General features: G+C 43.7%; 1 protein-coding gene across 1 annotated transcript in view; it reads right to left on the reverse strand.

Annotated features, from left to right (window-relative positions):
- ITGA8 (integrin subunit alpha 8) overlaps positions 1 to 13,728 on the reverse strand; it is a 157,711-nt gene that overhangs the window by 99,379 nt on the left and 44,604 nt on the right. Inside the window, exons 4-6 of the mRNA XM_075827657.1 lie at positions 12,009 to 12,132; positions 6,578 to 6,639; positions 3,898 to 3,943 (exon numbers count right to left, since the gene is read on the reverse strand). Of these exons, the coding sequence (XP_075683772.1) occupies positions 3,898 to 3,943; positions 6,578 to 6,639; positions 12,009 to 12,132 (232 nt within the window). The remainder of the gene's footprint in view (positions 1 to 3,897; positions 3,944 to 6,577; positions 6,640 to 12,008; positions 12,133 to 13,728) is intronic.

Below are 13,728 nucleotides of genomic sequence, written 5' to 3' on the forward strand. Positions count from 1 at the left end.
GCTGTTCTCTCCTAAAAACAGCTCCGTAATTTCAGCCGTAATTGACGTTATCGTGTGCACATACCCTTATAGTCATTAGGACCCGCAATTCTCCTTCAAGACAATTTCCCAGCAGTCCAGTTGCAGTTTCCTCACATTTACAACCTAATTTACGTCACTCGCCATATTTTGACACAATAAAAAACAGTTTGCGGGTTTTCGGTATATGACTTTCATCACCACTGTTGGGACCATCCATCCTTATGCACTGATCACCTAAGCTTGTATTAACTCATTTTTTTATTTATTTTTTAATTCTTTTATTTGTCATTTTGTGTTTTTTTAAAAAAATTAGAAATCGTACAGAATATGCATAACACAGTGCGAAAAAAGGCAATGAAAAACAGTCAACGTTTCACAGGTCAGTTATCTGCCCCGCCTATGTACATGGGGTCACCTGATAGTACCATGTCGCTAAATACAGTTAATTAAGGAATCTCCGATATGCACCCTGAACCCGCAGCCGTGCATGATATATCCTGAGTGCGCACAGGTGTATCAAAGGAGAAGAGAGATGCAGAGACAGAAAGAAGGAAAGACAAAATAGTGAGGAAAGAAAGAGAAGGAAATGGGGGGAGAAAACAAAAAAGAGGGGAGGGGGGAGGAGCTGACCTGACATACCGTGACTAGACGGGAATTCACGAGGCCATGATGGTTTTATATTCCTCGGTCATTTGGAAACGAATCCATTCACGCCATGTTTTTAGGAAGGAGGCATGAGTCCCCTTCATTGATGGCGTGAGGTCCTCCATTCTCATGATCTCCTGGATCTTGCCGAACCACATGCCCACCGTCGGCGGACAGGACTGTCTCCACAGTGCAGGAACACATGCCCTAGCCGCGTTTACCAGTTGTCGAACTACCGAACGTCTATACAAGGGCAGTGGGACCTCGCACAAATGAAGCAGGAAGAGGCCCGGAGATCGCGGGAGAGGACAATCCGTGAATTTTGAGGAGATGCGCCACACCTCGGACCAGAACCAAGTCAGGAGTGGGCATTCCAAGAAAATATGCACTTGGTCCCCACATCTCCAGCATAGTGGCGAGGCCGCCGGGATCATTGCATGCAATCTGGAAGGCACCCTGTACCAACGGGACAATATCTTAAATCCTGCCTCTTGAAATCTACTGGCCATGGAGGACTTATGTGTCATGGTGAACAGGCGGTCTCGTTGTTCAGGGGTGAATGTTTCGCCCAAGTCCCTTTCCCAGCAAGTACGGAGGTGGCGGCAGATTGGGGGGCGAGATCAAGAACCCATAGACTCTGGACAAAGCATGTCGGATCGTGCCTGTGCCTGTACTCAGGAGTTAAAACGCGGAGCAGTCCCGTTGCTGCACTCCAGGATGTTCTAGGGACATCAGGAAATGTCGCAACTGGGTAACCTGCCACGCCGAGAAAGAGACCGGATCCGACAGAGCTCGTATTTGATCACTTGTCAAACACCTCCCCTCCTGCTGAAACTGTAGGGCCTGCCCCTTACCTGCCCGCAACCATACTTGAAATGGGCAGCTTGTATTAACTCAATGTCTCTTTGCAGTCACTTTGCAAATACAGCTCTTGCTCTCTTGTTTCAGCGGTCCTGCGATCCAAACAAGGGTTTATTTTAAAAGCTATGTACACCTTTGAAAACTTTTTTTTTAAATTGTGTATCGGTGTGTTTGGTGCAACTTTGTAATTACATTTTATTAAGAATAATTTTTACTTTTTGAAATGCAGCTGCTTTGTTTTCTGTATATAGAGCAGCTGTATCTTGCGCTAAAACCTGAATACGTCGGGTCAGCGGAACTGACGGGTTCAGTGTCAGCGGTTCCTGCGTTTCAGATTGAGCTGTTACCGATCACATCTAAGTTCACAACGCTAGATACAGCCGTTCTGTATACAGGCTACAAAGCAGTCACACTGATACACATTGTTATTAAATATCGCTTGCCATGGACCCCTTACCTCTCTTGTTTCACGTCATTCCTGATTCTCCATGTCCTCCACAAGCTTTACATGCCTTTCTATTAGTGGCTAAACGGTCCATATTGGCCCATTGGCTTAAGCCACAGTTACTATATCTCAGATGAAATGTTTTGGTGGTGATTCTGATTCTGCTTAGACTTTATTCATTTGCTATTAAATTTTTTGTGATGTTTTAGGGCATGGGGGGAGGTTTTTTTTCGTTGGGCTATTAGGCAACTGTGTCGATATCTGATATTTGGTCACGGTTTCATATCTTGTGACACTGTATAAATTATATGACATTGTACTGCCATCTATGATTGTCATGCTATATTGCCAAACGCTTTGTTACACATTTGTTTTATTTGGAAAATGTAATAAAAAGATGTTTAAAATTTTTTATTTTTTTTCAAAAGTGTACACAGCCTTTAACCAGCATATGGTCTGCTCTTTCTGTATCTCTTACAGCCCGCGTCCCTGGAGCAAGCATGCCGGCAATGACAAATGACTTGGAGAACATGAGATAAAACAGACCGAGGAGGTATCATTAAATACATGTCTGCTGCACAGTGGTTTAAGCTATATTAATGGCATTAGTCTCTGTCCTCTCTAGATGTAACTATGGACACTCTTGTATATATAGTCACCATGTTTGGATTATGCAAGAACCGTGTGAAAATTATATTACTCGTTAATGTCTTATTCCACGTCCAACTATTACATCACCATCTCTGGAACGCCAAAACTGGATAATAACATCACAACGCACATAACATCCAGCAAACGCTACAAGGCAGAACTGTCACTAGAATACATTATGTACACCTATATATAAATATATATATATATATATATATATATATATATATATATATGTATCAATGTGTTTGGTGCAACTTTCTAAATACTTTTTATTAAAAAATATTTTGACTTTTTGAGATACAGCCGCTTTGTATCCTGTATACAGAGTAGCTGTATCTAGAGCTGAATCCTGTATTTGTCAGGTCAGCGGGACAGACGGCTTCAGTGACAGCGGGTATGCAGGATCCACCTGTTACTAATGACACGCAGGACCCACTGACACTAAGGCTACATGCACACGTTGCATATTTTGCTGCGGAAAAATAGGCAAAAAAACTGCAGGAAATTCACAGGAAAAAAAACGTACCTGAGGGTGCGTTTTTTCTGTGTTTTTCGGTGCGGTTTTAACATTTTGCTGTGTAAATCGCAGTGTTTTCATGCTGCAGGTTTTGCTGCGTATTTCTGTAGAACTACAGGGATAGAATTCGCAAGCAGAATCGCAAGATAAATTGACATGCTTCGGTTTACAAAATCAGCACCGCGGGTCAATTTACATCCCGAAAAATACAGCAGCGTGGACATGAGATTACCTGGCAAAACCGCACGTAATACGCATCGTGTGCATTGACCCTAAACCCATTAGTCCCGCTGACCTGACGGATACGGGTTTCAGTCTCAACATGATACAGCTGCTCTGTATACAGGATACAAAGCAGCTGTATCTAAAATAAGTACAAATAATTTTTAATAAAAAATAATTACAAAGTTGCACCAATCACACTGATTGTCATTTTTTTTTTTTTTAAAAACAACAATCTATTTTAAAGGTTTACATAAACTTTAAGGGCAGCCATATTGGGGCAGGATCCAAGGGCCTATATACCATAGAGACATGTGACTGCTATGGGGGCCTGAACTACCACCAATGTTTGTCTATAGAGGTTGCATGGCTGTGTGCCTGATTTTATGCACCTGTTTGCAATGGGTCTGGCTGAAACACCTGAACTCAATAATTAGGAGGGGTGTCCACATACTTTTGGCCACATAGTGTACATTGAAAGTGTTTATTAGAGGAAATAGTGCTGCAATAAATCTGGTTACATCAGTCTTACCTTGCCAATAAAAACTGCCGGGACCTCCAACTGCTATATCTCCGTTCTAGACAGAAGACAAGCAGCATTTATTAATACATTACACGAGTGAGCGCTCCGCAGCTTCCGAACTACGAGACATTAATAGGATAATACATCAGAGCACTGGAAAAGAGAGCAGTGCACGGTCAGATAGAGATGAGAGAGATAGAAAAATAAATAAATAGATACATAAATGAGAGATAGATAGATAGATAGATAGATAGATAGATAGATAGATAGATAGATAGATAGATAGATAGATAGATAGATAGATAGATATGAGATAGATAGATAGATAGATAGATAGATAGATAGATAGATGGATGGATGGATGGATGGATGGATGGATGGATGGATGGATGGATGGATGGATGGATGGATGGATAGATAGATAGATAGATAGATAGATAGATAGATAGATAGATAGATAGATAGATAGATAGATAGATAGATAGATAGATAGATAGATAGATAGATATGAGATAGATAGATAGATATGAGATAGATAGATAGATAGATAGATAGATAGATAGATAGATAGATAGATAGATAGATAGATAGATAGATAGATGTCCGCTGTATTTACATGACATACGGCGCTATTTTTCCAGCCAAATTTGACGGATTATGTGACGGTGGCTGTGACCGGAGCCTCCAACACAGATGTGAACATTGTTCAGTTGCACCGCTAGTTCAGAAATGTCCTCAATATAATATGTACATTGAATTTATAATCCCATAATACACTGAAATGAAGCAATAAAAACTGATTTTCTAAAATAACACAGCGGAGTCACTCGGGATCAATATTAAAGCCTTGTTTTATAGAGGCAGCCAAAATATATTGCACAAACTGAAGAAAAATGAGAAGCAATACATTGTGCCTGACATGTCATATAAATAAGCCGCAGATTACCGCTGGTAACGTCCCTCATGTTCTGCTGGTGAGTTAAATATTTTCAGAGCGGAGCCAAGAGGAACGTGTCCCAGCTGAGATCCCTCAAAGAAGCCTTCACAACTATGATAAACTTCACTGCCGCAATGTGTGAGATCAAGGTTTTTCAAACACTGTTACTTTTTATCTGTAGTTTATAAACATTTATATATTACACTATAATTAGTGTAATAGACTAAAGACTGATATAAAGGGTCAAGAACGATTCCATGATGGTGCTGTACACATTGTTTCATTTAAACCCTTGTATTAAACATAAATACAGGGAGAATAATAGCAATGATAAAAAATAGGCCGCTTTCAGCAGCTACCTGACACCACCACACTCCTAATCACCCATGACAGTACGCCTGGTGCTCCCATGACTTTACCATAATTCTACTTTGTTTGATCAGCTGATCACCTTGGGTACTGCTTTTGTAACCTCCAACAAACAGCCAAGTAAAGCGGGGGGCCACCATTTGTAAATGTATAGGTAATATATTGTGGCACCAGGTCCCCCAGCAGCAGCTCTCTGTACTAACTAATAAATGGGGGTCCCAAGCGGGGCAATTTTGCATGTTTATATTTAGCCGTTATCATTACAAATACTTTTTTGGATGTTAAAGGAACACTATATGTAAAATTTATATACTGGGTTATGCCTGGTGCAAGACCTGAGGGGGCGGGGCATGACACAGAGATTCGAAGAACATCAAAGAGAGAATCCCTCTGTCTTGTGACATACTTCGGGTCCTGAACTAGATAGATCATAGTAAAGCAGTTTTGCCCAATATGTCCCTTTAACGATAGTCACTACATGTAAACACCTTTTTACTTTTAAAGGGGTTGTTCTCTTTAGACTAGCCCTTTTTGTTAGAATGGTCCCCGAATAGTAAGCTGATCACAAGGTATCCTGCTGCTAGGGCCACCAGTGATCAACTGTGATCAGAAGGGAAATCTAGGAGCTAGTGTTCAACTTCCCTGCAGCGCCACCACAGGGGAAATTAATTTTTTCATGCAACTATTGAAATCAATGAGCTGTACGTGTAAAGAATTGATGTTCTTAGTCCTGCAGAGCAAGAGATGCTCTTTGTAGCTGCTCCTCACTCTCTCTAATAGATGAGGGTCCTGAATGATGGACTCCCCTCTATTAATCTCAGAATTCCCTATTAAGTTATTTGAATATAAGTTTCCTAGACCAGACAACCCCTTTAGGGACCCGTCAGCTCCCCATAAAATAAAAATTTTGGAGCATGTTTCTTAGAACTCTGTGCCGTTCTTCTGTTATTCCTCCTAGAAATGTATGAATACATTGTCAATGGGTGTACCCATTCCTCTTGTCAAAGAGGCGTATCCCTACATAGACTGAGACTATAAACACTGATTGGACATGGTTAGTCTTTGCAGGGACACACCCCTAACTGGTAACATCCAGTTGTTAATTTATTCATAAATTTGTAGGAGGAATAACAGAGGAAAATTACAACGTTATAAGAAAAGATGCTTCAGAATCATTATTTTATGGGGAATACAAGTATTTACTAAAACAGACGTGTCAGGAGAGGTGACCGGTCATCTTTAGGGGAAAGCTGCCATCTCAATGGTGATTAGGATCATCTGTACCACTTCTTTAGAGGTGATATTTCTAAGTTTTTTTAATGTTATTTATGGTTTTCTCTTCACTGTATTTACAAAAATGTTACTACAAAATGATTACGGTACCTTATAGAAATCCAAGCTGAATCCCGCTTGACAGTAACCTTGTCCGGCTGGGTCAGCATTTGCTGCCAAAGAAAAAAGAGAATTTGATCAATATGAGAATCTCCAATTTGAGTCTAAGGTCAGGGGTCAACGGTAACTTTTGGTCGCAGAAAAAAACTAAAAACAGTCATCACTACTGTTATGTAAGCTCAATATTTCCCTATGGGGGAAAAAAGTTGCGTAACAGACGCAAAAATTCCAACATTGTCCGAATTCCTGCGATTGTGGTAAAAAAGCTTTTACATTGAGGTCACAGAGCGGTGGCGGTTACACTCCATTTTCCAAAAGTCGTATTGGAGCCCTTACCTAAATTTTACAGAAAGTATCAGATACGTTTTTTTTATAAAACGCTCAAAGCTCAAACTTTACATAAATCCAACACGGTCTTACTGATTTTCTCCAGGAAATTTGGGGTTAATGGGAAACAAATCCCTTGGATTTTACACAATAGGGGGGCTTTTTATAGACTTTTTGTAACCTTTAGAAAAAAGAAAAAGACGGTGGTAACTTCCCCTCACTTTCTATGAAAATCCATGTAGTCTTTTAACAATCTTACAGGAAGCAGTGACTTTTTTTTTATTATTCTTTTATACAGTACAAAAACATTGTTACATAATGGAAAAAATATGCAGTTAAATATAAAAAAAATTCTAATTATGTTTTGCTCATATTTAGTGATTCATTTCTTAATGTATCTTTATAACATTCAGAGCTCTGTTTTTTCTGATACTCAGCTCCAAATTCACTGCATAGAAAGAAAGTTATGTGATAAAATTCTAGCTGCCTCCAGCCACCACTAGTGGGCGTTTATGAGCGAACAAGTCATGGCTGAAGGACGCTGCTGTCGTCTGAAACGCGTAGGCAGCGTGCACCATTCACATCCACCTTTCTCCGTGGGATATTATCTCCCTCTTTTACTGTTTCTACAATAAAATTGGAACTATGTTTCCATTTTAAACTATTTCTCAAGAATTACTTTGCGCTGGAACCTGCCTTGTACCCTTGTTCGCTTCCACAGATCGTGTGCCGACACGAGGACCCGGGATTCTGCCGAAGGTGAGCAGGAGGTTTCTCTCCATATATATTTGGGAGTTTATGAGTTTATTGCTAATCTTGTCCCAAGATTAAATGTAATCCCTTAACCACAGGATAGGTGATAACATGCTGATCGGCAGGGGTTCGACCACTGGGGCCTATACCGATCAGGAGAACAGTGGTCTCGTTCCTCCGAATAAATGGAGCAGCAGGTCAAGCATGGGCCCTGCTGCTCGATTCATTCTCTATGGCACTGTCAGACATAGATGAGTGCTGTACTCCGGCAGTCCCAGAGACAGCGAATGAAGTGGCATGACCTGTCGCTCCATTCAATCAGAGGAACGGGACCCTCGTTCTCATGAACGGTGGGGGTCCCAGCAGTTGGACCCCTACCGATCAGCATGTTATCACCTATCGGGTGGTTAGGGGATTACGTTTAATCTTGGGACAAGATTAGCAATAAACTCATAAGCTCCCCCTAGTGGTGGCTGGAGGCAGCTAGAATTTTATCACATAACTCTCTTTCTATGCAGGGAATTTGGAGCTGAGTATCAGAAAAAACAGAGCTCTGAATGTTATAAAGATACTGTAAAGGATCTGCCAGGCACAGCTTCTGTGTCAATGCCCATAGGTAATCAGTCTGCACCTGCTTCTATGTCTGTGAGACTGACTCCATCTTCCACCACTCAGGATGGCAGGCTTAGGAGTGAGAGAGCCTATCACAGCCTGGCCAGACGGAGCTAGCTCCCGCCCTCTGTCTATTTATACCTGCCTTTCCTGTTCCTCCTTGCTTGTGATTCTTCTCGTTTGGTTTCCTGGCCCTGCTGCAGCCTCTGAACTATTTGACCCTGCTTCATATTGACCCTGGCTTACTGACTGCACTCCTGCTCTGCGTTTGGTACCTCGTACACTCCTGGTTTGACTCAGCTTGTTCACTACTCTCCTGCTCTGCGTTTGGTACCTCGTACACTCCTGGTTTGACTCGGCTCGTTCACCACTCTTGTTGCTCACGGTGTTGCCGTGGGCAACTGCCCCTTTTCCCTTAGCTTCTGTGTACCCTTGTCTGCTTGTCTGTCGTGCACTTATTGAGCGTAGGGACCGTCGTCCAGTTGTACCCCGTCGCCTAGGGCGGGTCGTTGCAAGTAGGCTGGGACTGAGTGGCGGGTAGATTAGGGCTCACTTGTCTGTTTCCCTACCCCCTTTCATTACATAATCACAAGCCCATATACCTAGTCTACCCTGGTCCCTCACACTACTATGGACCCCCTTGAGACCCTGGCACAGCAAATGCAGGGTCTCTCCCTACAGGTCCAGGCCCTGGCTCAGAGGGTCAACCAGCCTGATGCTACCATGGTAGTGCCCCTCACCTCACCTCTTGAACCCCACCTCAAGTTGCCTGACCGGTTCTCAGGGGACCGGAAGACTTTTCTCTCCTTTCGGGAGAGTTGTAGGCTCTATTTTCGCTTAAAGCCCCACTCCTCAGGTTCTGAGAGCCAGCGGGTGGGTATAATTATGTCCCGGCTCCAGGAAGGGCCCCAAGAATGGGCCTTCTCCTTGGCTCCTGACGCCCCTGAACTTTCCTCCGTTGATCTTTTCTTTTCTGCTCTCAGACTCATTTATGACGAGACTGACAGGACTGCCTTTGCCGAGAGTCAGCTGGTGACCTTACGTCAGGGTAAGAGACCTGTTGAGGAGTATTGTTCTGACTTTAGGAAGTGGTGTGTAGCTTCATGGCCAGCCCTCCTTCGGAGGAAGATCCTGCTTGTATTTTGCCTCCAGGTATAATCATTTCCTCTATTGATTCTGATTTAGTCTCTGAAATTGCGGCTGATGAAGGTTCCGCTCCCGGGAACCTTCCTGAGAACAAGCTGTTTGTTCCCCTGCAATTCCGGCTAAGGGTACTTAGGGAAAATCATGACTCCGCACTATCTGGTCATCCAGGCATCCTGGGTACCAAGCACCTCATTGGCAGAAACTATTGGTGGCCTGGGTTGCCTAAAGACGTTAAGGCCTACGTCGCCGCTTGTGAGGTTTGTGCTAGGTCCAAGACTCCCAGGTCCCGACCAGCGGGCTTACTACGTTCTTTGCCCATTCCCCAGAGACCTTGGACCCATATCTCCATGGATTTTATCACCGATTTGCCTCCATCTCAAGGCAAGTCGGTGGTGTGGGTTGTAGTAGACCGCTTCAGTAAGATGTGCCACTTTGTGCCCCTCAAGAAACTACCCAATGCTAAGACGTTAGCTACCTTGTTTGTCAAACACATCCTGCGTCTCCATGGGGTCCCTGTCAATATTGTTTCTGACAGAGGGGTACAATTTGTTTCATTGTTTTGGAGAGCCTTCTGTAAAAAGTTGGAGATTGATCTGTCCTTCTCCTCTGCCTTCCATCCTGAAACTAATGGCCAAACTGAGAGGACTAATCAGTCTCTAGAACAATATTTAAGGTGTTTTATCTCTGACTGTCAATATGATTGGGTCTCATTCATTCCCCTCGCCGAATTTTCCCTTAATAACCGGGTCAGTAACTCGTCAGGGGTCTCCCCCTTTTTCTGTAATTTTGGGTTTAATCCACGGTTCTCCTCCATTTCACCTGGTAGTTCCAACAATCCCGAGGTAGAGGTCGTTCATCGGGAACTGTGCACAGTCTGGGCCCAGGTTCAGAAGAACCTAGAGGCGTCCCAGAGCATACAAAAAACTCAGGCAGATAGAAGACATTCTGCTAACCCCTTGTTTATGGTCGGGGATCTGGTGTGGTTATCGTCTAGGAACTTGCGTCTTAAGGTCCCGTCCAAGAAGTTTGCTCCCCGGTTTATAGGGCCGTACAAGGTCATTGAAGTCCTCAATCCTGTCTCCTTCCGACTGGAGTTGCCCCCATCTTTTCGAGTACACGACGTGTTTCATGCCTCCCTCCTTAAACGCTGCTCCCCGTCCTTGGCTCCCTCGAGGAATCCTCCTGTCTCCGTTCTCACCCCTGAGGGGGTGGAATTCGAGGTGGCCAAGATTGTGGACAGCAAGATTGTCCAAGGCTCCCTCCAGTACCTGGTCCATTGGAGAGGATACGGGCCTGAGGAGAGGACTTGGGTACCCGCCCGGGATGTTCACGCTGGGGTATTGGTCAGGAGGTTCCACCTTCGTTTCCCCAATAAACCAGGTCCCCCTAGAAAGGGTCCGGTGGCCCCTCATAAAAGGGGGGGTACTGTAAAGGATCTGCCAGGCACAGCTTCTGTGTCAACGCCCATAGGTAATCAGTCTGCACCTGCTTCTATGTCTGTGAGACTGACTCCATCTTCCACCACTCAGGATGGCAGGCTTAGGAGTGGGAGAGCCTATCACAGCCTGGCCAGACGGAGCTAGCTCCCGCCCTCTGTCTATTTATACCTGCCTTTCCTGTTCCTCCTTGCTTGTGATTCTTCTCGTTTGGTTTCCTGGCCCTGCTGCAGCTTCTGAACTATTTGACCCTGCTTCATATTGACCCTGGCTTAATGACTACACTCCTGCTCTGCGTTTGGTACCTCGTACACTCCTGGTTTGACTCGGCTTGTTCACTACTCTCCTGCTCTGTGTTTGGTACCTCGTACACTCCTGGTTTGACTCGACTCGTTCACCCCTCTTGTTGCTCACGGTGTTGCCGTGGGCAACTGCCCCTTTTCCCTTAGCTTCTGTGTACCCTTGTCTGTTTGTCTGTCGTGCAGTTATTGAGCGTAGTGACCGTCGTCCAGTTATACCCTGTCGCCTAGGGCGGGTCGTTGCAAGTAGGCAGGGACTGAGTGGCGGGTAGATTAGGGCTCACTTGTCTGTTTCCCTACCCCCTTTCATTGCAGATACATTAAGAAATGAATCACTAACTATTAAACCTTGGGACAACCCCTTTAAATGCCCTTGGGCCCAGATCACTCTCAGTCCACACAGGACCCCTACCAATCTAACATTTATCACATTTCCCATGGGTAGGTCAGAAATACACTATTTGGTGAAATGCCCCTAGAGGGTTGTTCGGAATTCCCCTTTAAGACATTTATGGCACATCTACAGGATATGCCATAAATGTCTGATAGTTACGGGTCCCAGCTCGAGAATGGTCACTCGACCCCCGTCCCACCTGGTGAGGTCCGCCGGTAATCTGCATCAATCAGACAGAATTTCTGTCCGAGACTCCAAAACAGATGTGAAGATAACCTTAGGCCACTCCAACCCCTCGCTATAATTCAGACACGTTTTTCTCAGTAGAAAGTAAAATGGGGGAGCCTAAACATTATAATTTCGTCACACCTTGTGTTACATTCCATAGTGGATGGACCTTCTTAGTCTTACCTCACCCTGTAATTGAGAATCTAATATCTAATACTTTAACTTACGGTTGCGACAGGGAGAGTATTCCGCATACGTGCTGAAGTTCTGAACGGCGATGTAGCAAGTACCGACAGGGTCTCTTTCACTTGTGTTTTTTACGCTTTTCCAGTGATATAAAGGTGCACAAGCCTAAAAAAAACATAGAACAAATATTACTATTACTACATGACCAGGACAGAGTTTTAAAAGTAAAAAGTCGCAAAGTTTTCTGACGTAAACTTGTGGACATATTTCCCCTAGTGTATCAGGTTTTCCTGGAGTGTTCCTTTAATAATAGAATTTGCTGCCATATTGTTGTTGCGTAAGGATGTTTTGCAGTTTCGCTGTCTTTAGACGCCATCCTGCGATGGTGTCATGATATCGGAAGCCGGGATCTGTGTTTTGATCTCTGCTACGTTATGAGATATCTGGAATAATTACACCTTAAAAGTATTTATACCTGTGACTGTCATTACTGTCGTATTCAATCTACCTCTGGAGTACGAGATTGTGCACAGAGCTCTACTGAAACAATGCAGAAAACAGGGGCCTACAACCTGCTGAGACAGGGGCGTATATAGAAGAGAGGGGGCCATATAGTAGAAATAAAAATGGGCCCTCATTAGGTGTCTGGTTTTGCCACCCAGGACAGAAGGGTCTGGTCTTTAATAGAGGTTTAATTAGAAAAAAAATTATGAAGTCAAGTTTTTATTATTTTACATTTTGATGATGTTTGTTATTTTTTACGTGACTATCCACATAACAAAAATATCTTAAAATGCAGCAGTTGTTGCACAGGACACAAAAGCAGTCAGAATAGGTTGACGCTACCTGCATTCTGTAGCTCACTTGTCAGCTTTACTGTATAAGTTGGCACGGGACGAGCAGAGTCATTTCATTATAATTAGCGTGTGGGTGAGTTAAATGGGTTGTCCACTACCAGACAACTTGATCTGTAGGGGTCCGACAACCGGACCCCAAACTGATCAGCCGCTCCAGTGGCCTGCGGGCACCGGATGTCATTGCCCAATATGTGATGTACGGAGCCGGAAGCAGTTGGCTCTGTACATAGCGTAGCGGTCATGCTGCAGAAGTGCAGCTCTGCTCCTATTCACTTGAATAGGAGCAGAGCTGCAGCTGGGCAGCTATTCCAAGGCCGGAGCCAACTGCTTCCGGCATGTACGTCCGGTGCCCGGAGGAAGCCAGATCGGCTTAACGGTGCGGGGTCCGGCTGTGGGACTCCCATAGATCGACAACAATGGTAATTGACATAAGGGTTCACAAACTTGTTTTTCCCGATCATTAACCCACTGTGTGGCTTTAAAGAAATGTATTTTCATTATTATTTCACGTAATGCTAAATCTTCCTTAGTGGGTTAATGAGTAGGAAAAAAAATTTGTGAACCCTTATGTCAATTACCATTGTTTTGTAATGTACTGAGACAATCAGCCTCACCCCCGTCTAAGTGGCGTCTTATAATTCTTAAAATGATAAACGCTTTAATGAGAAGAGATTCAATATAAATTCATTACAGACCGGCAACATCCAAAAAGAAAAAAATAGGGAATTTGTGTATAGAGACTTTTTCCAATTATAACATGAAATCTAGTTGTGAGGGATACTAGCCATATGTAAGTAGGTCAAAATGCATCAACACCGCTGAAGGGTTATCTACTGCGGAACCGCATTGGCTTTGTTGAGCTCACCGTAGGATCCTTTGATGTACCAGTCCAACCATGTTCACC

Source organism: Rhinoderma darwinii, chromosome 5 (genome assembly GCF_050947455.1).
Source record: "Rhinoderma darwinii isolate aRhiDar2 chromosome 5, aRhiDar2.hap1, whole genome shotgun sequence".
Taxonomy (NCBI): domain Eukaryota; kingdom Metazoa; phylum Chordata; class Amphibia; order Anura; family Rhinodermatidae; genus Rhinoderma; species Rhinoderma darwinii.